This window comes from Delphinus delphis, chromosome 9 (assembly GCF_949987515.2).
Source record: "Delphinus delphis chromosome 9, mDelDel1.2, whole genome shotgun sequence".
Lineage (NCBI taxonomy): Eukaryota > Metazoa > Chordata > Mammalia > Artiodactyla > Delphinidae > Delphinus > Delphinus delphis.
Window position 1 is genome coordinate 95,891,158 of NC_082691.1, and position 26,983 is coordinate 95,918,140.

The 26,983-nt window shown below is 41.3% G+C and overlaps 1 protein-coding gene across 4 annotated transcripts in view; it reads right to left on the reverse strand.

Moving 5' to 3' along the window:
- Positions 1 to 26,661, reverse strand: part of TCAF1 (TRPM8 channel associated factor 1) — a 44,114-nt gene extending 17,453 nt beyond the window's left edge. For 2 of the 4 annotated variants that reach the window (XM_060021049.1, XM_069541028.1), the window contains exons 1-2: positions 26,545 to 26,661; positions 898 to 1,531 (exon numbers count right to left, since the gene is read on the reverse strand). In XM_060021049.1, coding sequence (XP_059877032.1) covers positions 898 to 1,517 — 620 coding nt within the window. In that variant the 5' untranslated portion in view covers positions 1,518 to 1,531; positions 26,545 to 26,661. Of the gene's footprint in view, positions 1 to 897; positions 1,532 to 8,539; positions 8,625 to 10,628; positions 10,769 to 26,544 lie in introns of those variants that run through there. The other 2 variants (XM_060021048.1, XM_060021050.1) reach the window with 2 other exon arrangements.
- Between the last annotated feature and the right edge of the window lie 322 nt (positions 26,662 to 26,983).

The window sequence follows — 26,983 nt, forward strand, 5'->3', positions numbered from 1 at the left end:
TAAGTCTCTGTACTACCCTGGTGTACCGTCCTCACTCAGTCTACCTCGTTCTGCTCCCACCGGACAGAAATACCAATGCTCTTTGCTCCAAGGATGCTGAGAGTTTTCATGCACAATATAAGGTGTGGCCTCGTGTGATTTTTCTACTTCTGGGACTACTCCAGCTTCTCATCTCTCTCTTCATCCATCCAACACATGTTTACTGAGCACCTACTAACCTGCTCCATGTTCAGCACCATATGAGGTGCTGGAGCACAATGTGAAGGGAACAGGCTGGGCAAGGCCCTCAAAGAACTTTCTGTGTAGCCTGTCTTGGAACCCATCAGCTGCCTCCTTCATCCTCCATCAGCAGGTCTTTTGCTTCCAGAGATAAAAATCATCTCTGACTCCTAGATTTAAGACCTAGCACATAGAACTTATGCCATCTTTCTGGTATCTCAACTTCTAAATCCTCTAGTTTTTACTTCCATCCTAACCCTATCTGGCTGGACATTGCAAAACCTTTCGCACAGCTCTCTAGACTTTGTCTTACTGGACCCCTCGTGTCCGTCTTCCTTTGCCTTACACTTCAGTTGCAGGCAACCTTCACCTGTCACCTTCCTGGATTAGTCATGTGAACCCTGGGATTCAGCAATATATTTTGCTAAACAAGATGCCGGGGGACATAATGGTCACTAAGATGTTTCTCCCCTCAAAGAGCTAAGTGATCTGGTCTGAGGAGGCAACAGGGATCCTGCCCCTGCTGCCCCTCAGGGTATTTTAATACTCTGGTTGATTCATGGCGAGTCCACGTTGAGTGCCAAATTCTCTTCTGTTAGCCTGGGAGTAGCCTGAAGACAAGAACCACCTTCTGCTTTTTAACCTGGGACCAGCTCCCCACTGGGGTGATGCACTCACCTAACTAAGACTGGGATCTTGGGCATCTTCTTAGAGACTTTAAAGAAACTCGTGTCCCCTTTATTGTCGGTGAAGTACACGCCGGCCACGCTGGTCACAAGGTTCCCAGGGAACGTGAACAGAACCCTTTCATCGTCGCCCTGGTTGGCCCAGTCCCAGGCTTGGCCTCCGATTAGCAAGCCCCCTCCACGTTTCATGAACTTGACCAACTTTTCAGTCATGGTTTCATTGTAGGCATCAATACAGTAAACCCCCAGGGAGTCTTTCACTTCTGGTTCAACCTTTGCCTCTACGCCAGAGCCCTCAAGGATTTTGGCCAGAGGTGCCAGGGATGGGTGTACACCAACAGAAGCCCCAGGGGAAGAGCAAAGCCAACCCACTGCATTGAGGAGGAAAGGAGTGAGCTGGGCCTCCACCAAGTAGTCCTCGTGGGACACCACCACCAGGCGGCCTCGGCCATAGGAAGAGGCAGCAATGAGGACCTGGCCCATGTCATTCACCATCACCGGGAAGGAGGCCTCTCCAATTAGAAGCAGTTCACATGGGATGGCATCTTCGGGGACATCCCAGCTTGTCACTCCATTCATAAGGGCCTCAAAGGCAGCAGACGGAGTCGCCATGGCTGGATCGGCTTCTGCAGAGAGGAAAGCAAAGACTCAGCCTGGTGAAGAATGGATAAACAAACAAGCCAAGAGTTCACTCCTCCAGTAGCTGGGGCAATTCTTCCCATTAAGCACATGAGACCGACACTGTGAACTGACTCGAGCACTCTTCAGGGCCCTCAGTGTCTCCAATCCAGGAGACCCTGTTGTGCGCTGTCAGCTAACATTCTCATGGTCAGACTAAACAAGCTCGACATTTTGCATCACATAAGGAAGCAAACAGAAGTGAAGAATTCGGGCAGAATTGAGTCTCCAAAGACATATATTTAAGTACTAATTCCCAGTGCCTGTGAGTGTGATCTTATTTGGAAATAGGTCTTTGCAGATGTAATCAAGTTAAGGTGTGGTCATACTGGATTTGAGTGGGCTCTAATCTAATGACTAGTGTCCTTGTAAGAAGAGGATATTTGGACACAGACACAGGTACACAGGGGAGAGACACACAGGCTACGAGAACATGTGGGCAGAGACTGGGGTGATGTCTCTATGAGCCAAGGAATGCCAAAGATTGCTGGTACACACCAGAAGGTAGGAGAGAGGCATGGAACAGACTCTCCTTCAGAACTTCCAGAAAGAACCAAACCTGTCAACACTTGGATTTCAAACTTCTAAGCCTCCAGAACTGTTAGAGCAGGGGTCCCCAACCCCTGGGCCGCGGATCGCTACTGGTCTGCAGCCTGTAAGGAACTGAGCCGCACAGCAGAGGTGAGCGGCGGGTGAAGCTGCATCTGCCGCTCCCCATCTCTTGCATTACCGCCTGAACCATCCCCGCCCCCCCGCCCCCCCCCCGCCGCCGCCCGTCCGTGGAAAAATTGTCTTCCACGAAACTGGTCCCTGGTGCCAAAAAGGCTGGGGACCGTTGTGTTAGAGAATACATTTCTGTTGTTGTAAGCTACCCAGTTTGTGGTACTTTGCTGCGGTAACCAGTGGAAACCAACGCAGTGGTGTAGCATGCTATCTCCCCACCCCCACTCCTCCCCATTTGGCTTCCACACTGATCGTATTAATCTCAGTTTGGGGCCAGAATTTCAGTCTGAAAAGTCTGGGTCCTCATAGAGGGGTCTCTGGTCACAGTCATAGGCTGGGTAAGAGGAAAGCAGAAGTCCTCTGGCTTGAGTCCAGGTCCCAGACAATCAGAAGCAGAGGTAACAATTTATGAACTTACGGCGGATTCTTACTTGCACCTGGACATAGCAGAGAAAGGTGTGTATGTCTGTGGATGCGTACTCACAAAACCCCTCTGCTTCTTCACCACAAGCTCCCTGCTCAAGGTCTCTCTGCAGCCTGAACTCCTCCATATGCACTTCACTGAAGCACTTCCCTCAAGGACAGACGTGTTGAATAGTCAGGACATCCAGGCCTCACTGACCACTCGGTGGGTCTGGACAGTGCTGCTCTCCTGGTCCTTGAGGCTATTACCACCTCCAACCTTACGGCCTGAGCCAACCTCATCATGTGTAACCTCTCAAACCGCTTCATTCCTATCCTTCTCTTCCCTCTTCTGAACATGCAGATATTCTTTAGGTGTTTATCTCTGGCCCTTACTGCTTTTTTCCCTGTGAAAGAATATGCTCACTCAAGGTACTACGGCACAGCAGTTACGAGCTTAGGCTCTGCAGTTAGGCTGAACTTAGCTTCCTCGTTCATTAAGTAGGGATAATACTATCTACCACATAGGACTGTTCTGAAGATGAAAGGAATAGCATAGGCTAAGTGCCTTTCCATTACGTATTATATATGGATCTGTAGATATGTAGACACATATACGTGTTCAATTATTATATATATATCTTTGCTTAAAATTACTTGGTTACGAATAAGCTATTTAAGTATGTGCAAAATAGGGAATTATTGTAAAGTGAAAACAAATCTAACTTCATGTTAGATTTTACCAACACTGGATTAAGCATTTGTCGACTCTCGATTTTACAGGTTTCATATTGTGGAGCCAGTACTAATACTGATGATTGTTTAGTTCTCAAGGATTTCTACGGGCCCTTGGCAGAGGCCTTCCCCGTGCCTTCCCCAGGCCACAGATGCAAAGGCCCTGGTCCTGACATAAGCCATAAACTCAAGACCCCTATTAAAAGCACACTCTGCCATTTGTAACTGTCTCTGAAACTGAAAAGTCTTAAATTTATTCTTTTCCCTCCAAGTTAGCTCCTCTTGGGTAAAAACATAAGCTCGAGGTCCCTAGTTGTTAAAGAGGGTAACCTCCACCCCAGAGAACTACTGAGAAGATACAATCAGCAAACAGTTGGTTAATAAGAATCTGTCACGTCCCTGGCTCCTCCTGGGGTCCACAAACAGCCAGGACAGCAAACGGCAAGGAGTCACAGTTGTGTCCCTTCTCTCTTCTGATCCATGTCCAGCTGGTCACAGTGTCGTTCGTCCTTCACGGTTTCCAATCGCACTGCCATTAACCTAGTTTGGGTCCTCAGCGATTCATTCCTGGACTAAATGGACCCGGCTTCTAAGTCACCAGCATCTGTTCTCGCCTTTATTCTTCTACAGCCACTGATTGTGTTATTTCCCAGAAAAGAACCCCCCAGAGCTTCGCCTTTGCCCCCCGGGGAAAATCTGAGCTTCCTCTTGGGGTTTAAGGCCCCCAGGGCTGCCTGCCTCTTACTTTCCAGCATATCTCTTGCAGCTTCCAGGATACTTGGCCTTCCTGGACATGCCCTGCTTTCATTTTAGATTCTCTTTCCGTTCTCTTTATTCCTGTTCCCTCTCCCACATCTTTCAGGCCACTGAAATCCTACCTTTCTGAGAGAAAATATTCACAGAAAAGGAAACTTAATAAATCTATGCAAATAGGCTCAATATCACTAATCAGGCAATTTAAATACAATGTACGTTGCCCCTAAGATTGTCCAGAAAGAAGGGGGCAAAAAAGAAAGAGGAAGAGGAGGAGAGAAAGGTAAAGATAATAATGTCCAATGCCCCAAGGCTGTGGAAACACTAGCACGATCTGTTAGAAGGACTGAGAATCTGAAAGCAATCTGACAGTGGCAACTCAGTTTCAAAGGTGTGCCCATCTTAAGATGAGCAGGCCTACTGATAACCTTTCTTACAAAATAAGAACAGCAGTATTAAAGATATACGCACAAGGATGGTCACTGCCCAGCAAAACTGCAAATGGAGATAGATAAGTGAAAATCTAGACAGGGAGATAGATAGATGGCAAACAATATTCTCTAGAACCATTTTTGACTCCCGTGGGTACAGGATCTCTAACCCAAAGTCACGGCTACCCAACTTCCATGTAACCCCCGGATAGGCCATGGCACCGAACCTGAGACCCCGGGGCACAGCCCCCAGGCGGCCACCCATACACACGCTGTGAACGACTGCCATGCTGCCCCCAGCGCTGATACTCCAGACACACCCAGAGCAGGGAACGCGCAGTTGTGCCTCACTAGTCGTACTCCGAGCTAGTTCATGGGAGAAGAAGTATCTGTAGAGAAGTGACAAAGGGATGGACAGGTGGCCTGGAGATTTGAAAAGTAGGGGACAAGGGAGAAGAGGGGTGCTTTTCCTGCTGAGTCTCCCACCTGGTTCCTGGGCTTGACGGGTGGCCTGAGGTGCGTGGGGTTTGGGTGGAACCACCTGAGCGCCCTTCTCTCTGCCGGTTTTCCTTGTTCCTTAGTCTGATAGCAAGGCTCTGAGTGTGGCAAGACAAGCTTTGAGAAGTAGAATGCTTGAGAAAAGCATGATAATCTGTATTATAGAATACCACGAGGCTTTCATAAAGAACAGCGTTAAACCTATTTTTCTTCTACCTAGAAAAATGTCCTAGATATATCTGAAGTGAAAATTTCAAATTGCTATAATATGTAGGACAAAAACCCACCTTTGTATGGATGAGGTTACTAACAATAGTAGTACTAGCAATTTTAGTAGTAGTGACGACAATATAGTGCTTACCAGGTTGCAGGCATCATTATAAGCGCTTTACATACATTATTTAATCCTGACAATAGACCTATGAGGTATGTACTATCACTATCCCAATTTTAAAAATGCGCAAGACCAAAAAACAAACAAAACAAAAAACCCGATGGCCAGAGAATTTGTTACTTGCTTAAGTCACATAGGTGGTAAGTGGATCCTTCATTCAAACCCAGGAAATCTAGCACTGGAGTCCATGTTCTTAAGTACCAGAAATACATAAGCCTGTTACTAGGATTTTATATAAACAGAAAACTATGGAGGCCACATTTCAACAAGCTAACACTGACTGCATAGGAAAGGAAGAGGTGAACAGTATTCTTTCTCTTTATATAAGTCTGCACAACAATCCTTTGAATTGTTGCATGTATTTCTATTACAATTAAAAATAGCACAGGTGTCATGAAGAACCTAGGGGTAAGACAGGAATAAAGACACAGACCTACTGGAGAACAGACTTGAGGATATGGGGAGGGGGAAGGGTGAGCTGTGACAGGGCGAGAGAGAGTCATGGACATATACGCACTAACAACCGTAGTAAGGTAGATAGCTAGTGGGAAGCAGCCGCATGGCACAGGGATATTGGCTGGGTGCTTTGTGACAGCCTGGAGGGGTGGGATAGGGAGGGTGGGAGGGAGGGAGACGCAAGAGGGAAGACATATGGGAACATATGTATATGTATAACTGATTCACTTTGTTATAAAGCAGAAACTAACACACCATTGTAAAGCAATTATACCCCAATAAAAATGTTGGAAAAAAATAGCACAGGTAGTATAAATTCAATCAAGTAAACACATTAAATGATTGAATATATAAATGATTGGATTCATCAACTGATCCTATCTCACTCATTCTAAAATGTCTTCCTTCATCTCCCAAGTTGTGCATTTGTCCACCAATAAATGTGAATTCCTCCTCTGTGGAGGTTCCCTGAACTTTGTAGCTGGTTCTGTCCCCACTTTAACCAGCTATCAATGACTCCCACACTCAATTTTTCAACCAAATGCTGCTTCTTTGTGCCTGAATCCCTGTCTGCCCTCCTAGCTTGGTGAGCGCAGATGGACATAGCCTGGGGTAATCTCTTATTTCTCCCGTTAAGTTCTTCATCCTTGGTTCTCCTTCTGTGGATCCTGCTTTCTCTCCCCAGGCCCGCTAACTAATGGAACCCAAGGCACTTCGGGAGTAGAAGGCACCTCAGGCACGACCTGTAACTCAAGGAGAGAGCTTTACAGATCCCTTACCCCTTCCACAAAGAGGCCCCATGGCACCTAAACGGGGTCTCCCTTTAAGAGACGTACCTAGAAGGCAAGAAGGTAGTGGGCCTGCCTTGGATATGGCACCACATCCTGCACTGTAGCTTGATCTGAAATCCCCAAAGTAGAGTAAGTATCTGCAGGGGACGTGATTTATATATCTGGATTCCCCACAAGAATGAAGAGGTGCTCCACAGGTGGACGACTGAATCATGGATGTGAACGTAAGGGCAAACCTGGGATCAATTCTTCAGCATATAGCCACTCGGGCCTTGCAAAATGACCCATATCACAGACACCCAATCCTATAGGTCTTCTCGTCTTCATGCCTTTTTTTCCATGAATGCTTTGTTTATTTTTCCTTATATGTCCAGTATCTTTTCCAGTGTCCACCATCTTCTGTTAATAGTAGCCAGAATTGGGGTGGGTTCATACCAGCCCAATCTTATTTTTCACTTAAAATGGTTTAATTCATACATTTAAAAGAATATGTAATGCACGTGGAAGAATTTGGATGGTAAAATAATAAAACGATTTAAAAATTAAACAAACTTCCATACACCAATCACCCAGATTAAACAACAGGCCGTTACTAACATCTTTGAAGGCCCTCTTGTGGCCCTCCAGAATCAGTTCCCCCCCATCCCCATAAAAACAGGCAGGATGCAGAACTCTGCTTTTTCTATTCCTCTAGTTTAATCTTAATGCGCTCCCTTCTTAATTCCTGAGTTCCCCCTGGGCTCTCTGTCTTTCTTTCACTCATATTTGCTCACTTTTCTCACTAGGTAAATCCCAGGAAAATAGCATAATGTAGGAGTATGAGCGCATAAGTGAGACCTGAGTTAAAAAAAAAAAATCCAGGTGTTGCCTCTTCCTAGCTGCTGATCATCTGGCTTCAGAGGGTGTCCTATCAAATGGACAATATGGGAGAGGGCCGGCCTTGACTCGGAGGGGCTGTCAGGACTAAGTTCTGGTGTGGGATCCTCCTCCCTCCTTTCCTCTCCACGCCTTCACCAGGCCAGACTTTCCTCCCCAGGCCCAGAGCCAGTCTGCAAAGAGCATGTCGGTGACGTCAGAGGAGTGGAGAGGGGGCTGAGGTGGGGGGAAGCAGCAGAAGGAGGGGTGAGAGGAGGGAAGACAGCGGAAAAGCTCGCGTGCGTTGGCAGGGAATTCTCCAGGCCTGCTGGCACGGAGGTCTGGGTTGGTTGGAGCTACACAGACCATCGGCTCCTCTTAGACACACACACACACATTCCCTAAGTCTCGGTGGGGGCAATGCAAGTGGGCGAGGGATCTCAGTCCCAGAGAGTGTTTGCAAAGATCAAAGGGCAGTAGGACAGAAGTGATGCTCTACCACCAGCTCCCCGTGTGACCCCGAGCAAGCCCTGCCACCTCCCTGGGCTAGGGTAGTCTCACCCGATGAAGCTGCGAATTAGATGCTGTTTCTCTAGACCATGTTTGTGCGCAACTCGACAACACAAAGCAATTAAACAAACATCAGATGTTAGAACCCCAAGAGGAGGAGCAATGCGGCAGGAGGGATGCAGAGCCGGAGAACACAGAACAATCTCTCACAGGAAGGCGGACACAACAGCGAGGGATTGTGCCCCTATCTGGGAACCGGCAAACCTGCCGCTCGCCGGGGCCCACAGGTCCGCCCGCGCCCCCCTCGCGCCCCCTCGGCCTCCGGCACCGCCCTCTCCCTACCCGAGCTCAGTCCATGGCCACCCGCCCCTGATCCAGCCTGCGGGGCATTCGGAGAGGGCCACTCACCAGGTCGCCCTGCAACTTCCAAGGCGGCAGCTGGGAGAAGGAGGGCTGGGGGCAGAGGGAGACGCAGGGTTTTGCGGGGAAGGGGCGTCCCAGCAAGCGGCGCTGGGCGAGCGAGCTGGGCGGAGACGAAGCGGGGGTGGGGTTCCGGACTAGTCTCCTCCTCCCCGCTTCCTCCTGGGCGGGACCGCGACCCCGAGGGGCGGCGCTTGGCAGGGGACAGGACTTCTTTGTGTCGCCGGCCCTGTCGGCTCGGCATTGCGGTGGCCCCCATTCTGGCAGTGGGGACGGCCGTCTAATTAAGACAAAACTTCTCTGACTAGTCATTAGTAAAGGAAATGGCTGAACAAACCATAGACACAGTCTACAGAGTATTATTCAATTCTCATGAAGAGGTTAGATCTCCATTTCGTTGGAGGAATGTACTTGACATATTGCCTAGGGGAAAATAAAAATTGCAGAAATTGTGGAATATGCTTTCATTTTTATAATAAAAAGCATCCCTCTATATATTTGTATTATGGTGGGTGACAGGATAGCTACGTCTCTACCTGCTAATATTTGTTTAATTTGAGGAACAGTGCAGGGCAACTTTTATATAGCGCTGCGTTATTCGCACTGTTACTGTGTTGTCTGGTAAATTAAGAATATATCTCAAGCAAACAAGAGGTGGCTAAAATTGATTCTTCTGTGTACTTTTCAAATCCTCTTTCTTTCCTAAAGTCCTTTCTGATGACCAGTTGACAGTTGCTCCTCCCTTCTCTGAATTCCAAGTTCCTACTTTGTGTGGTGACTTCACCTAGCTCAGGTGCTACGGTAGTATAATGTAGGATAATGGTTAGGAACTCAGACTGTCACCAGATAACCTGGATTCAGATCTTAGTGCTATACTTTAGGGGCTGAGTGACTTTGCACAAGTTACTTAATTCCTCTGTTCCTCGGCTTAAGCCTGGTGAGTGAATACAAAGTTCTTAGATCAATGTCTGGCATGTACAGTAAGACTGTAATGACTGCTTGTTAAATAAAATAAATATTCCGGTCATCCTAAGATTTAATAAATATGTTTCAAGAAAATGCATACTTTTTCATCTTGACTAGGATTTGGTCCAAATCCAAGTCATATTTCCTTTCTCCATCTCCCTTCAATCCTCTTTCCCCAAATTGAATCATATGAACAATAATTCAATAGGAGCATGTGGGCAGGTGAGCTCACTGGCAGGGTTTACATAGAGGAAATGCCAGGAACAGAAATCAAGAGGACCTGAATTCAGGATCCTGCTCGGTGAAGGAGTGATGGTGAGGCTGTCTTTTATCTTCTCCAGGGGTCAGGGTCCTCTTCTAAACAAAGAGGGCTGGTGACTTGCTTGCTAAGACCCTTTTGGGTCTGAAATGCCAAGACTAGTAGCACCAAGGTAAAACCTGAAACATTGTTTCATGAAAAATTTAAACTTCAAAACAAAAATGCATATACTGCATACATAAAAATAAATAATAGGACAAAAATATACATGGGAGGGATACAACCTAACTTACCTCTCAGGATGGTGGCATGAGACTTGGTGGGGAAAAGGTTTTAAATGTCAGATTTTGTTTCTTAAAAAGGAGGAGAGACACACACAGAGGGAGAGAGGGGGAGTGACGTTGAGAGAGAAAGAGGGAGCTGAAGGAAAGGTGATAAAATGTCAACACCTGATAAATCTGTTATATTATTTTCTGTACTTATCTGTAGCTTTGACAGATTTTATTATGAAAAATGTTTAGAAAGGGCAAGAATGCATTAGACTTTTGATGGTTACCTTCCCGGAGGAGAAGAAATAACAGAACTAAAGATATAAAAGCCAGAGTGGTGGGAAAAAAAAGCAGAGCCAGAAACAGACATGGAGAAACCGCAGGGAATCCTCTTTGAAAGACATCTGCCTCCTTAGGCCCAACTGGTCTCAGACCAAAAACCCGACCACTTTCTCAGTCCCGCTGGGCCCACTCCCCTGGGACCCTGGCCGCGTCCCTCCCTCTCGAAGCCCGGCCGCAGGGAACTCGGTTGGTGCTCCGTGGCCTGCTCTGGTCCCAGAAACCATCTTTGTACAAGACTCACCCGTAGTCCAGCAATATCCACACCCGCTACCTCAAAGGGGGAAGGGACTCCTCTGCAGAGACGTGACAAGGAGAAGGGGCACACAGCCCGGGATTTGAAAATTGGTGGAGGTGGTGGTGGACGCTGCGGGTAGAGGTGAGCAGCGGCGGGGGTGGGGGAGGGAGAAGGCGGCCGTCCCGGGAGCTGATTGGCTGACGCAGCGGTGGGGGCGGAGCCTGGCCGGCAGCCCACAAACCGCAGAGGCCCCGCTTTGTGTCAGTTTCTGCGCGTAGATGCCCCCAGCAAATGCAGGACGGAGAACCCCCGCCCCCGCCTTGGCAGTGCTGCAGGGCAGTTTGCGGAAAAAGAAATCCGTGATTCTATTTACCAGCAAACGAGTTGGTGGATAGTGATAGTTCCTTATATAAAATAATACAACTACTTCCAAGGATGTGTTAAATCTATATATATTTGCCAGGAGTTTGGCTATATTTATTTATTTATTTTTATCACAGCTAATAATGGTTTTTTTAAATTTTTTTTTTACATCTTTATTGGAGTATAATTGCTCTACAATGGTGTGTTAGTTTCTGCTTTATAACAAAGTGAATCAGTTATACATATACATATGTTCCCGTATCTCTTCCCTGTTGCGTCTCCCTCCCTCCCTCCCACCCTCCCTATCCCACCCCTCTAGGTGGTCACAAAGCACCGAGCTGATCTCCCTGTGCTATGCGGCTGCTTCCCACTAGCTATCTATTTTACGTTTGGTAGTGTATATATGTCCATGCCACTCTTTCACTTTGTCACAGCTTACCCTTCCCCCTCCCCATATCCTCAAGTCCATTCTCTAGTAGGTCTGTGTCTTTATTCCTGTCTTACTATATTTATATTTTTAATAAACATTTAACGTGGTAGTAAAACGGAGATTTTGCAATTTTGTACAGATAAATTTAAAAATATTTTTATATGCTTATATGAACACAAATTTTATGGAAGACATACATCAAACTATAAGAATTGGACAGTAAAGAGAAGATTATTTGTATTTTTTCTTCATACACCTCATTAACGTTTCAACGGTAATATATATTATTTTGTGATAAAAATAGATACATTTAATCAACGAAATAGATAAAATATCCTTGCTCAAGCAGCTGGTAGTGACCCTCCTATAAAAATGATTTCTCCCTGTGTATGGGTTTCCTGAATTTCGTTCCTAGTCCTGACTCATTTTAATCAAGGAAGAGTGGGATGCAACACTTGACTTTTGAGCCAGGATCTGGCTTTATGCCTGACCACGTGTTGTCTTGAATCAGGTGTCTGCTCATCTAGCTTGGTGAGCTCAACATTAGAAACCAGGGTGAAAACCACAGCCCCTTTTTATGGCTGTCCCCAAAGGCCTACAAGATCTGTGGGGCCTCTGTATACTGTCCTGTTTCCTCACCCCTCACCCATCACCACCCTGGTCCCTATACACTGGGTACCTAAGGAGAAGATGTCCCCAGACCAAACTATCCTCAGGAAGAGACAATTTCAAAGCTTTCTCCCCTAGCACAAAACAGTGTCCAGGCTGGACCTTCCACAGGAATGTGGATTCAAGGTAAAGTGGATAGAGTACCACACCTTGTACTACTTCAGGGTTTCATTACAACTCCCCAAACCAGAGTAAGCCCAAGCCAAGAACTCCGTCATTCTTTTCCAGATTCTCCACTTCATGTGGCCGTAAACAGGTGATCCGTGATGTCCAACGGATGGTTGAATGGACAAGACAGATGATTGTGGGGTGAGGAAAGCAATCCTAGGATCACTCCTCTATGAAACAAATAGCACCGTGACATAGAAAACTGACCAAATTGCAAATTTTCTGTATTGTAAGTTTTCTCCTCATTTTCGTGCTCTTTTAATTTTCTCCCTTAAGCCTTTTGTTTTCTGTGTCTCCCAAAATTTCAATGGGTTCTATCCTCTCTTTCTCTGTTTCAGACTCTACCTTACTAGCTCAAGTATAAGTATAAATCCTGTATCCTTTCTTTTTTTTTTTTTTTTTTTTTTGGCGGTACACGGGCCTCTCACTGTCGCGGCCTCTCCCGTTGCGGAGCACAGGCTCCAGACGCGCAGGCTCAGCGGCCATGGATCACCGGCCCAGCCGCTCCGCGGCATGTGGGATCTTCCCGGACCGGGTCACGAACCCGTGTCCCCTGCATCGGCAGGCGGACCCTCAACCACTGCGCCACCAGGGAAGCCCCCTGATTCCTTTCTTATTTCTACTTCCCCTAGAGGTTCTGTTTTACTTTCCAGTTTCTGCCCTGAGTAATAGAGACTGCCATGAAATCCTGAAAGCACTGAAATAACTTTTGAGATATTAAGTTCTGTAGATACTCAGCAACATAGGAATGAATGAAGAAGTTATTAACAGTCCATACTACAAAATGTTACGCAGTTTTTAAAAAGATGAGCTCAAGTCAAACCTTGAGGAATGCTCTCAACATATATTTTTAGTGAAAAATTAATGATCCTACTTTTGTATGTTTCTGTTTATCTAACAGGAAAAATAAGGATATATTTGGCTACCTCAGGAAGTGGGAAGGGTTGACCAGTAATTTTTTCTTTAGATATTTTGTATTTTTAAAATGTTACAAAAATTATTTTGAAATAAAAAATAAGACTATTCAGTAATACCACTCTTAAGTATATATCCAACAGAAATGCATACACACGTCACCAAAAGACATGTACTAGAATGTTCAAAGCAGCACCATCCTTAATAGTCTGGAAGTGACCCAAAAGCTACCCTCACTGCTTTCTCATGCCTAGTGCCACCGCGGCACTACCTTCTTTAAACTACTTTTTATTTTTTGGCCGCGCTGAGACATGTGGGATCTTAGTTCCCCCACCAGGAATGGAAGCTGCGTCCCCTGCATTGGAAGCACAGAGTCTTAACCACTGGACCGCCAGGGAAGTCCCCTACTTTCTATTATAAGAGTCTTAAATGTTACTTTCAGACCCACAAATATTGAGAATTTATTATCAAAATGTCTGCTTTAACAGAAATTCTAAAGGATAGATCTCAAGAAGAAATAAAATAATCTTAGATAAATAATCTGAGATGTAAGACAAAATGGTGAGAGACTTCCAATTCTGTCATTGAGAAAATACCTTGTTTAGAACAATGCTTCCACTAAAAACAGCAGTAAAAGTTGGATAAAATGTAGGAAACAAGGGAAGACTTTGAAGAGCAAACAATATAAGCAGGATGAGAGAAGCTACAATCCTGAGGGAAGGAAAACTCAGGACATGAACTGCACTGTGGCTTCTTCTTTTAGGGCATTTTCCAGTTCACAATGCAGGATAACTGAGGCCAAGCAGGAAGTGTCAGCGTTACTGGTTCAAGATTACCAAACCAGTTAAAACTCAAAGGAGTGAAATTTCAGACAAGAAGAAACCTCAGAGAAGTGAATCTAAAAATCTATGTACAAATTCCCCTTAAGTCACTGGCTGACTCCTAAGCTATGCATGCACAGGGAGAGACCCAAAAAACCTGCAGAAAATAATGGCTAAAATGCCAATCAATTGAGCAGTCATTTCAGTAGCTGTACTATTATGGAAATATGGAGGTCCAGTCCCACCAAAGTAACTGATTTTTATCAACACTAAAAATAATGCCTGAGAAGTAAGGTCTATGCTCTTGGATAAAGGAAAAACCTGAAAGGGACCAGTTCTAAGAAAGCTTAAAGCTAATCTCTGATAGTATTAAAGTAATCTGCTGGTACTTTATCTGTCCCCCACGCCAGAAAAATCCTCTTTGATAAACAATAACATCAACCAGAACTTTCTGATTTTTCATTCATGATGTCCTGCATCCAATCAAAAATTTAGAAGGAGGCTAAAAATAAGGATGAATTATCAAGAACTCAAGAGAAACAACAGAAAATAGAAACAGACAAGTGGTTCAGACATTTGAGTTCTTAGACAGGGACTGATTTTAAAATAACTGTGATTAATGTGTTCAAAAATAACAGAAACAGGCTGGAGAATACCAGTATAGAATTAAAACGTAAAATATTAAAATAGAAATTTTAGAAATAAAACATAATCATTGAAATCAGGAATTCAATAGTTGGTTGTAATACCATATTAGACACAAATGACCAAAGAATTGATGAACTGCAACAAGAATCAGTAGAAAGTATCTAAAAATAACACACAGAGGAAAGAAAGGATGCATAAGGAGATGAAAGGATACAGTAAAACTATAATAGGAATTATGAGACATAGTAAAAAGTCTTGACATATGTGTAATTAGACTCCCAGAAGAAGAGGAGAGACAGTGAAACAGAAGCAATATGCTAATAATTAATGATTGAAAATTCTCAAGAGATGAAAAACATCAAAACTCAAATTAAAAAAAAAAACCCTCGGGCTTCCCTGGTGGCACAGTGATTGAGAGTCCGCCTGCCTATGCAGGGGACACAGGTTCGTGCCCCGGTCCAGGAAGATCCCACATGCCGTGGAGTGGCTGGGCCCGTGAGCCATGGCTGCTGAGCCTGCGCGTCCGGAGCCTGTGCTCCGCAACGGCAGAGGCCACAACAGTGAGAGGCCCGCGTACCGCAAAAAAAAAAAAAACAAGAAAAACAAAACAAAAAAACCCTCCTCATTCCCTAAGCAGAATAAATACAAAGAAAACTACACTAGGCACATTATAGTCAAATGCTAAGAAACAAATTCAGAGAGGAAATCTGAAAGTCAGCGAGAAATAAAGGATACTTTCCATTTAGAGGAACAATAATACATCTGGCTTTTCAAAAGAAAATGATAGAAACCAGAACATAGTGGTATTGGTTAAAAAAAAAAAAAAGAAGACAATCTGCCAACCTAAAACTCTATGCACAACAAAAATATCCCTCAAAAAATGAAGGCAAAATAAAGACAATTTTAGATAAACAAAAGCTGAGAGAATTTGCTAGCATTACAGTATAAAAAGCAGTACTTCAAAATTAAGAAAAATGATCCCAGATGGGAGTACATAACTACAGGAGGAATTGAGAATACGGGAAAGAGTAAATACCTGGGCAAATATCAATATTGATATTTAAATAAACAAATACGTCTTGTGGGATATAAAAGCATAATAAACATACAATAACAAGAGCACAGCTGCAAGATGGTGGTTAATGAAGATAAATGGTTTTAAATTTATTGCATTGTTTGAGCCTTACCCATACCCTGACACCAAAGTCAGACAAGGAGACTATAAGAAAGGAAATTACAGACCGACATCCCTGATGAATATAGATGCAAAAATCCTCAACAAAATATTACCAAAGTGAATTCAACAGTACATTAAAAAAATCATACACCATGATCAGGTGGGATTTATTCCAGGGATGCAAGGATGGTTCAACATCTGCAAATCAATAAATGTGCTACCACATTAACAAAATGAAGGATAAAATCATCTCAGCAGATGCAGAAAAAGCATTTGACAAAATACAACTCCCTTCCATGACAAAAAATTATCAACAGATTGGATATAGAAGGAATGTACCTCAACAAAATAAAGGCCACATATGGCAAGCCTACAGTTAACATCACACTCAAGAGTGAAGGCTGAAAGCTTCTCCTCTAGGATCAGGGACAAGACAAGGGGTCCCCCTTTCACTTTTTTTCAACATAGTACTGGAAGTTCTAGCCAGAGCAATGAGGCAAGAAAAAAGAAATGCCATCCAAAATGGAAAGAAAGAAGTTAAATTGCCTTTGTTTGCAGATATCTCTGTTTGCAGATGACTAACTTCTTTTATTAAGCTTTTCTATATATAAACTTGCAGAGACAATTCAACATTATTACTTCTTCCAATCCATGAACAGAATAGCTTTTAATTTGTGTCTTCAGTTACTTTCATCAATGTTTTATAGTTTTCAGTATACAGGTCTTTTACCTTCTTGGTTAAATTGGTTCCTAAGTATTTATTGTTTTTGATGCTATTGTAAATGGGATTCTTGTTTTAAATTTCCCTTTCAGGAAATTGCTAAATTGCTGTTAGTGTATTGAAACACAACTGATTTTTTTTTATTTTAATTTAGGTCCTGACTAACTGGTACTCACTTATTTATTTAAATTTATTTATTTTTGGCTGCGTTGGGTCTTCATGGCAGTGCGCAGGCTTCTCCTTGCGGTGGCCTCTCTTGTTGCACAGCACGGGCTCTAGGCACGTGGGCTTCAGTAGTTGTGGCACGTGGGCTCAGTAGCTCCGCAGCATGTGGGATCCTCCCTGACCAGGGCCCGAACCCTCGTCCCCTGCATTGGCAGGCAGACTCTCAACCACCACGCCACCAGGGATGTCCCCACAACTGATTTTTGTAAGTTGACTTTATATCCTGTAACCATACATTCAACTGATCTCTGACAAATGTGCAAAGCACACACAATGAGGAAAGGATAGTGTCTTCAATAAATGGTGTTGGAATAACTGGATATCCACATGCAGAATAACGAAACTGAATTCTTCCCTCATACCATATACAAAAAGCAATTCAAAATGCATTAAATACTTAAACATAAGATCTGAAACTGTAAAGCTACTAGAAGAAAACATTGGAAAAAAGCTTAACACTGAGCTGGGAAATAAATTTTTGGATATGACCCCAAAAACACATGCAATAAAAGCAAAAATAAACAAGTGGGGCTATATCAAACTAAAGTTTCTGCACAGGGAAGGAAACAACAGAGTAAAGAGACAATCCACAGAATGGGAGAAAATATTTACAAACCATATATCCAATAAGGAGTTAATAATATCCAAAATATATGAGGAACTCAAACAACTCAATAGCAAGAAAACAAATAATCCAATTAAAAATAAGCAAAAGACCTGAATAGACATTTCACAAAAGAAGATATACAAATGGCCAACAGGTATATGGGAAAGTACTCAAATCCACTAATCATCATGGAGATGCAAATCTAAACCACAAGATATCACTTCACACCTGTTAGAAGGGCTAATATCAAAAAGAGAAAAAATAGCAAGTGTTGGTGAGGATGTGGAGAAAAGGAAACCCTTGCACATTGTTGATGTGAATGTAATTGGTACAGTCATTATAGAAAACAGTATAGAGATTCATCAAAAAATTAAAATTAGAACTACCATATTATCTAACAATCCTAGTTCTGGGTATATATTCAAAGGACATGAAATCAGTAACTGCAAATAATATCTGCACTGCCATGTTCATTGCAGCATTACTCACAGTAGCCAAGATATGGGAACAACATAAGTGACTAACAAATGGATTAATGAATAAAGAAATTGTGGCATATATACACAATGGAATTTATATAGCCATTAAAAAGAAGGAAATCCTGCCATTTGTGACAACATGGATGAACCTCAAGGCATTATGCTAAGTTTTGAAATAATTCAGAAAGAGAAAGACAAATACTGTACAACTTCACTTATATGTGGAATCTAAAAAAGTTGAACTTATAGAAGCAGAGAGTAGCATGGTCATTACCAGGAGTTGGGGAGAGGTTGGAAATGGGGAAATATTGAGCAAAGGTTGCAAAGTTTCAGCTATGCAGGCTGAATACGTTCTGGAGCGCTAATGTATAGCACAATGACTATCGTTAACAATATTGTATTATATACTTGAAATTTGCTAAGATAGTATATCTCAATTGTTCTCACCAAAAAACGGTAAACTATGCAAGGTGATCAATATGTTAATTAGCTTGATTGTGGTAATCATTTCACAATGTATACATATATCTAAACATCACATTGTACACCTTAGATATATGCAAGTTTTATTTCTCAATTATACTTCAATAAATGTTATGAGTTAAGTGTGCTATACTACTAGAATTACTGCTAAAACATTTGACCTAAAACATTAGAACATGTAACTTCCAAATAAGAGAAGGAGTAAAATGGGGAATAAAAGAGAAAAAAGAAAGAGTGGTTAGGAATGAAAGAGACAGATAAAGCAGAAAAAATTAAAAGCAAATATAAGATGGTAAAAGTAAATCCAATTGTATTACTAATCACAGTAAATATAACTGGATTAAATTATTCAATGATGTTATAAATTGTCTAACAAAAATTTTAAAAACCTAGGATTTAAAGAAATACACATAAGTTTATGACATATATGCTTTTTTATGTACTGGTATCTCATTGTGGTTTTTATTTCTTTATTTTTAAATTTTTTAGTTTACATTGGACTATAGTTGATTTACAGTGTTGTGTTAGTTTCAGATGTACAGCAAAGTGATTCAGTTATGCATATACATATACCTATTCTTTTTCAAATTATTTTCCCATTTAGGTTATTACAGAATATTGAGCAGAGTTCCCTGTGCTATACAGTAGGTCCTTGTTGCTTATCTATTTAAAATACAGTAGTCTGTATATGTCAATCCCAAACTCCCAATCTATCCCTCCCCACAACCTTTCCCCATAAATTTGTTTTCTGTGAGTCTGTTCTGTTTTGTAAATATTTTCATTTGTATCTTTTTTTTTTAGATTCTACATATAAGCAATATCACAAGATATCTGTCTTTCTGTCTGACCTACTTCACTTAGTATGATAATCTCCATGTCCATCCATGTTGCTCCAAATGGCATTATTTCATTCTTTTTAATGGCTGAGTAATATTCAATTGTATATGTGTACTACATCTTCTCCATCCATTCATCTGTCGATGGACATTTAGGCTGATTCCATGTCTTGGCTATTGTGAACAGTGCTGCAATGAACACTGGGGTGCATGTGTCCTTTCAAACCATGGTTTTCTCTGGATATATGTCCAGGAGTGAGATTACTGGATCATACGGTACTCTAGTTTTAGTTTTTTAAGGAATTTCCATATTGTTCTCCATAGTGCCTATACCAATTTACATTCCCACCAACAGCGTAGAAGGGTCCTCTTTTCTCCACACCCTCTCCAGCATTTATTGTTTGTAGACTTTTTAATGATGGCCATTCTGACTGGTGTGAGGTGATATCTCATTGTAGCTTTGATTTGCATTTCTCTAATAATCAGTGATGTTGAGCATCTTCATGTGCCTGTTTGCCATCTGTATGTCTTGTTTGGAGAAATGTCTATTTAGGTCTTCTGCCATTTTTTGATTGGGTTGTTTGTTTTTTGGTATTAAGCTGTGTGAGCTGTTTGTAAATTTTGGAGATTAATCTCTTGTCGGTAGCAGCGTTTGCAAATATCTTCTCCCATTCTGTGGACTGTCTTTTCATTTTGTTTATGGTTTCCTTTGCTGTGTAAAAGCTTTCGAGTTTTATTAGGTCCCATTTGCTTGTTTTTGTTTTTATTTCCATTACTCTAGGAGACAGATTGAAGAAGATCTGTGATTTATGTCAGAGAGTGTTCTGCCTACATTTTCCACTAAGTTTTATAGTATCTGCTCTTAAATTAGGTCTTTAATCCATTTTGAGTTTATTTTTGTGTATGGTCTTAGAGAATTTTCTAATTTCATTCTTTCACATTTAGCTGTCCAGTTTTCCCAGCACCATTTATTGAAGGGACTGTCTTTTTTCCATTGTATAGTCTTCCTTCCTTTGTCATAGATTAATTGACCATAGATGCATGGGCTTATTTCTGGGCTTTCTATCCTGTTCCATTGATCTATATTTCTGCTTTTGTGAAAGTACCACACTGTTTTGATGACTGTAGCTTTGTATTGTAGCCTTAAGTCAGGGAGCCTGATTCTTCCAGCTCTGTTTTTCTTTCTTAAGATTGCTTTGGCTATTCAGGGTCTTTTGTGTTTCCATTCAAATTAAAATATTTTTGTTCTAGTTCTGTGAAAAATGCCATTGGTAATTTGATAGGGATTGCATTGAATCTGTAGATTGCCTTGGGTAGTACAGTCATTTTGACAATATTGATTCTTCCAATCCAAGAACATGGTATATCTTTTCATCTGTTTGTGTTAGCTTCAATTTCTTTCATCAGGGTCTTATAGTTTTTAGAGTACAGGTCTCTTGCATCCTTAGGTAGGTTTATCCCTAGGTATTTTATTCTTTTTGATGAGATGGTAAATGGGATTGTTTCTTTAATTTCTCTTTCTGGCCTTTCATTGTTAGTGTATAGAAATGCAACACATTTCTGTATATTAATTTTGTATCCTGCAACATTACCAAATTCATTGATGAGCTCTAGTAGTTTTCTGGTAACTTCTTTAGGATTTTCTAGGTATAGTATCATGTCATCTGCAAACAGTGACAGTTTTACTTCTTCTTTTCCAATTTGGATTCCTTTTTATTTCTTTTTCTTCTCTGACTGCTGTGGCTAGGACTTCCTAAACTATGTTGAGTAAAAGTGGTGAGAGTGGACATCCTTGCCTGGTTTCTGATCTTAGAGGAAATGCTTTCAGCTTTTCACCACTGAGTATGATGTTGACTGTAGGTTTGTCATATATGGGCTTTATTATGTTGAGGTATGTTCCCTCTATGCCCACTTTCTGGAGAGTTTTCATCATAAATTGGTGTTGAATTTTGTCAAAAGCTTTTGGCAAATTCTATCAAACATTTAAAGAATTGTTAACACCTATGCTTCTGAAACTCTTCCAAAAAATTGCAGAGGAAGGAACACTCCTAAACTCATTCTATGAGGCCACCATTACCCTGATACCAAAACCAGACAAAGGTGCCACAAAAAAAGAAAATTACAGGCCAATATCACTGATGAACGTAGATGTAAAAATCCTCAACAAAATACTAGCAGATCAAATCCAAGAATACATTAAAAGGATAATACACCATGATCAAGTGGGATTTATCCCAGGGATGCAATGATTTTTCAATATCCACAAATCAATCAGTGTGATACACCACATTAACTAATTGAAAAATAAAAACCATATAATCGTCTCAATAGATGCAGAAAAGCTTTTGACAAAATTCAACATATATATTTAAAACACAGATTTAGAAAGATTTAAAGTGAAAGGATGAAAGAATGATAAATGAGGTAAACACCAATCAAGAAAGTCTTGATTTGATGATATATGAACACATTAAGAATTCAAAACAAAAGCATTAATATTTTATTTTAGCCATAATATTTTATATCCCTACATTATGATAAAATTTTCAATTTATTCCAATTCCCTAATAGCATTGCCTCAAAATATATAAAGTAAAAATAAACAGATCTACAATGAGAAATTTCAAAATTCACCATCATAGTGAGAGATTTTAATGTATCTATTTTTGTATTGATAATTTAAGCTGATAAAAATTGGTGAAGATATGGCAGCTCTGGATTTCATAATTAACACACTTGTTTTAAAGGTATATACAGGACATTCTATAATTAGAGACTACACGTAAAGCTAGGTTCAATAATCCAAAGGAATTGGTATCATAATTCTCTGAATTCATTATAAATTAGCTAGGCAACATTTACTAGAAGATAATAAAATATTCTTTATGGAGTGACTGGAAATTCAAATACACATTTCTTAAAATTTCATGGCTCAAACAAGAAACCGTAATAGAAATGATAAATATTTAAAGTATGATAGCAAAATATTCATATCAAATCTTGTGAGATAAAGCTAAAGAGCAGTGACACAAATTTATAGCCTGAAGAGCTTATGTAAGAATGATAGCTCAAAATTAATGAGTTAAGCATATACCTTAAGAGCTTAGAAAAGAAATAACAGAAAAATTCTAAGAAAGCAGAAAGAAGTAATAAAATAAATAATAATGAAGAAAACAAACAGTTTGTGTGTGTGTGTGTGTGTATGTGTGAAAGAGTTAACAAAGTAGTCCAAGTTCTGGCAAAATTAATCAAGCCAAAAAGAGAAAGAAAATATACACACATTAGTAATGAAAAGGGGGTCATAATAATAGAAAATATTTAAACGGATAATGAGAGAATATTGTGAACAAGTTTGTTCCATTAATTTTGGTTAAATATCTTGGAAAATGCAATTTATGAAAACTGATTCCATAAGAAAACCTAAATAGTCCTATAATCTTTAAAATAATTGGACCAACAGGTTTAATATCCTCTGACAAACTAAACTCTAAACCCTGAGTGTTGTGCTGGTGATTTAAAGTAATATTTGACCAGATAATTCCAATCTTGCACAAATTCTTCCAGAGAATAGCAACAGTGAGAATACTACTCATCTTATTTTATGAAATGATATTAACGACAGATAAGGTTAGTACCATAAAGAATATTTACAGGCCAATCTTAATTCACATATATAGATACAAATATTTAATGCTTATCCTTATATCTATATCTAAAAGTTATTAGATGTTTATCATAGAGAGTTTATTCCAGGAATGTAAGGTTGATTTAATATTACTTTGAATAAACTAAACTTCACCACATTAACATACTTAAAGAAAAAAATCATATGAGAAAATCAATAGCTATAGGAGAAGCATTCAATGAAAAATTTACTCATAATAAAAGTGCTTAACAAAAGAAGAACTGAATTTTCTTATCATGGGACAAAGCATTTACAAAATAACCATCATGAATGCAATATTTAAAGTTGATATAGTGAAATCTTTTTCTTTATTATCTTAAGGATAAAACAAGACACCCCTCCCTACTTTTATTTAACATTATGCTGGGGTTCCTAGCGATTGCAGTAAGACAGTAAAAAGAAATTAAAAGTGTAAAGATTAGAAAGGAAGAAACAAAACTGTCATTATTTTCAGATGATATAACTGCCTTTTTAGCAAATCTGACTCTATAGGTAATTTAGAATTATTAATGGAGCTTATCAAGTTTGATATATAATCAATATATAAAAGACAATTGGATTTCTATACACCAGCAACAAACAATAAGCTACAAAATATAATTTTTATAAAAGAAAACATTTACAATAGCAATAAGAATATAATGTACTTAGAACTAAAGTCAACAGAAACGAGCAAAAGGAAAACAATGAAAGGTACTATAAAACATTACAAAACATTAAAAAATATTAATGGTAAGCTAAATAAATGGCATTATATACCAAGTTCACAGATGGAAAAATTCACCTTGAAGAGAACATTTCTCCCAAAATTGATACATAGAATTAATTCAGTATCAATAAAAATTCCAGCAAGTTTGTTTCTTTGCTTGTTTGTTTCCTGTTTTGAAGAATTTGACAAGTTTATTTAAATATTTATATGGAAGATCAAAGGTCCAAGAATTGCTAAAAAAAACTCTTGAATTAGAATGAAGAGGTGGGAGAATCTTTCCTACCAGATTTAAAGACTTATTATAAAACTATAGTAGTTAAAAACAATTTTGTATTGATGTAGAGTTAGACAAATAGATAATCAGAGAGAGTACGGAGCTTAAAACAAATTCATGCACATATGAAAAACTTGATTCATGCAGATCACTGGTGCTAGGACAGTTGATTATTCATATGGAGTAAATAGTATAGCAAGAAACTTCCAGGTGGATTAAGACATTGCCAAATACAAAACTTTAAAAACTTTTAGAGGAAAGTATAGTAAAAGTGAAATTAAAATTCAGAACTTAATTCATTGGCAGAGATAGGCAGACATATGGAGAAAGAAAAGCTAAGCACCAAAGTGAAAGCAGATATTTGCAGCACATGTGGTTAACTAGGGATTGACTAGCATCCAGGTTATGTAAAGAAAGCATTCCAATAGACAATACGAAAAATACAAACAACCCAACCTGAAAATGAATGAAAGAGAGGAAGCAGAATTTCTCAGACAGAAAGGAAAATAGCTCATCGTTAATATGAAAATATGGTCAGTTTCATTAGTTATTAGAGAAATGTTAATCAGAATCAAAACAATGCTATTTCGTGCCTGCTCGACTGGCTAAAAATGAAGTTTGATAATACCAAATTGTGACAGGTATATGTAAAAACAGGAACTCTCATCTGTTGCTGGAGAGAGTGCAAACTGGCTCAACACTTTGGAAACAGTTTAGCAATAACCTAAGAAAGTTGAACATACACAAATCTTAAAACCCAGTATTCTACACCTAGGTGTACACTCCAAGGAACCAGAGTGAATGGGTGCACGTGAACCAGAAGGCATGTACGAGATAGTTAGAGGACATTATTTGTTAATATCCCGGGTAGTAGGCAGCCTTTAAAATGGCCCCCAATAATCGCTGCCTCTAGATATTCATGGTCTTGTTTAACCCCCTTCCTTTGAGTGTGGACTGGAACTAGTGACTCACTTCTAATGAACAGAAGACGGCAAAAATGATGGGATGTCACTTTTGAGATTAAGTTACAAAAAGTCTCTGGCTTTCGTCTTTCTCTGTCTCTGGAAGCCTTCACTCTGGTGGAAGCAAGCTGCCATGCTGATCTTATACAGAGGCCCATGTGGCAAAGAAGTGAGGCCAACCAAAGCCAGTGAGGCCAAGAGGCCTGCCAACAGTCATGTGAGTGAGCCTGAAAGGGGTTCCCTCCACCCAGCCTTGAAATGACTGTAGCCCTAGCCAATACCTTGCTTAGCGCCTGAGAAAGACACTGAGTCAGCTCCCAGCAAAGCTCCTCCTGGATTCTTGACCCACTGAGACTGTGAGATAATATGCTTTTTGTTTGTTTGTTTTGTTTTAAGCTTTTAAGTGTTGGGGTAATTTGTTACACAGCAATAGATAACTAATATAAACCCCAAAGGAGCAACAACTAACAAATGTAGAATGAATGAATTACAGTAGACTCAAGCCATAAACAGTGAAAATGAAGGAATCATCAACTGGCGTGAACTTCAAAAACTTAAGAATACGTATGGTACAATGCCATTAATACTAAAGTAAAAAATAGGGAAAGCCAACATATATATATGTTTTTGGAATATACACACAAATGGTAGAATTATAAAGGAAAGCAAAGGCATGATTAATACAAAAAATCAGGATAGATGTTATCTCTCAGGGAAGGGAGAAGGATGAGCATGACCTAGGATACAAAGGGGCTTCTAGGGTACTGCTATGTCCTATTTCTTGACCTAGGAGATGGTCAGGCACTCACTTTATTAGCGTATATACCTTTTATTAATAAATTAAAAAAAAAATCAAACCAAAGGAAAAAAGAAAGCAAAGTACTGCAGTGAAGTCAATTCACAAATATTTTGGGGTACAGAAGGATGGATGGATGGATGGATGGATGGTCAGCTAGCCATACGTTCTGTCCTTTATGTCTAGTTAGACCTGCACGTCCTCCAAGAAGTTTCCATGATTAACTGATTCGTAAATTTTTTTCTCCTATACATAAGGCCTTCTCCCTCCATTTCAGGTTGAGCCAAGTCAGTGGCCAGCTCGGGTCTGTTTACCTGGGAACCGTTCAATCCAACCCTGACTGCCTCAGGCCAAAGGCACTGCATTCTGAAGAGTCCGCCCGACGCCCCGCACCCACTCTCCCGCACCTTGCCCCTCACTCCCCCACCGCAGACACGCTCAGAGCCTGAGGGCGCGTAGAGCACTTGGGGAGGAAAGCACTTTCACCTTGCGCGCTCTGCAGAAGCAAGCCACCCGCAAAAAATTCAAGAGCAAGTCCCTGGGAGGTGAAATGACATCGCCTCCACGGTTCCTTTCAGCTGAAATCTCGACGGCTCCCAGCGGAGCACAAAAAAAGCACCAGAAAACAGGGGGTCCCGCGCCTCCAGACCAGCAACGGTGAGTAACAACGAAGCAAGAAGGGAACAGAGATGGAGCTGCAGGGAGACACCAGATAAGGAGCCGAGAAATAAACAGCGAGCAATCCTCTGTGGCACTCACCTGCTGCCTCCCCTTGGGTACCGCAGAGGCCCCACGGCAGCCCTCACGCCTCCCGGACCCCACACAAACGCACGTCCCGGGCATCCGCATCGCCCACGTCGCCCGTCTCCCCGCCCGGCCACCCGCCCTGCGGACCGTGGCCTGTGTCATCGCCAGGCCTCTCCTGTCCAGAACCCATCGCGGGCCCACACTCACCCTTAGCCCCGCTATTCCCTGCAGCGCGGGTTGGGGGCAAAGAACACCAGCTAGGCGGGGGTGGCGGCGGTTCCCAAGGGGCAGGAGTTCCTCAGGCGAAAAGGGACTGGGCGGCTGACTGAGGACTGGGACGTAGAAAGGACGGGGGTTGGGGGTGGCTAAGAGGGGGGCGGTTCCGGGATCTGACTGGTGGCCGCGCTGGTGGGGGCGGAGCCTGGCCGGCCGCCCCAATTGCAGAGGCCCCGCTTTGTGTCAGTTTTTGCACGAAGATGCAGCCTTAAATCCGCCTTAAATCCAGGATGCAGACCCCAGCCCCTGCGCTGGGAGTGCAGGAGGGCCATTTGTCGAAAAAGAAATCCGTCAGACTATGAACAAGTGAACGGTTGAAAATAATAATATATTTTCATATAGTATAATGCACAATTATTTCCAAGGACGA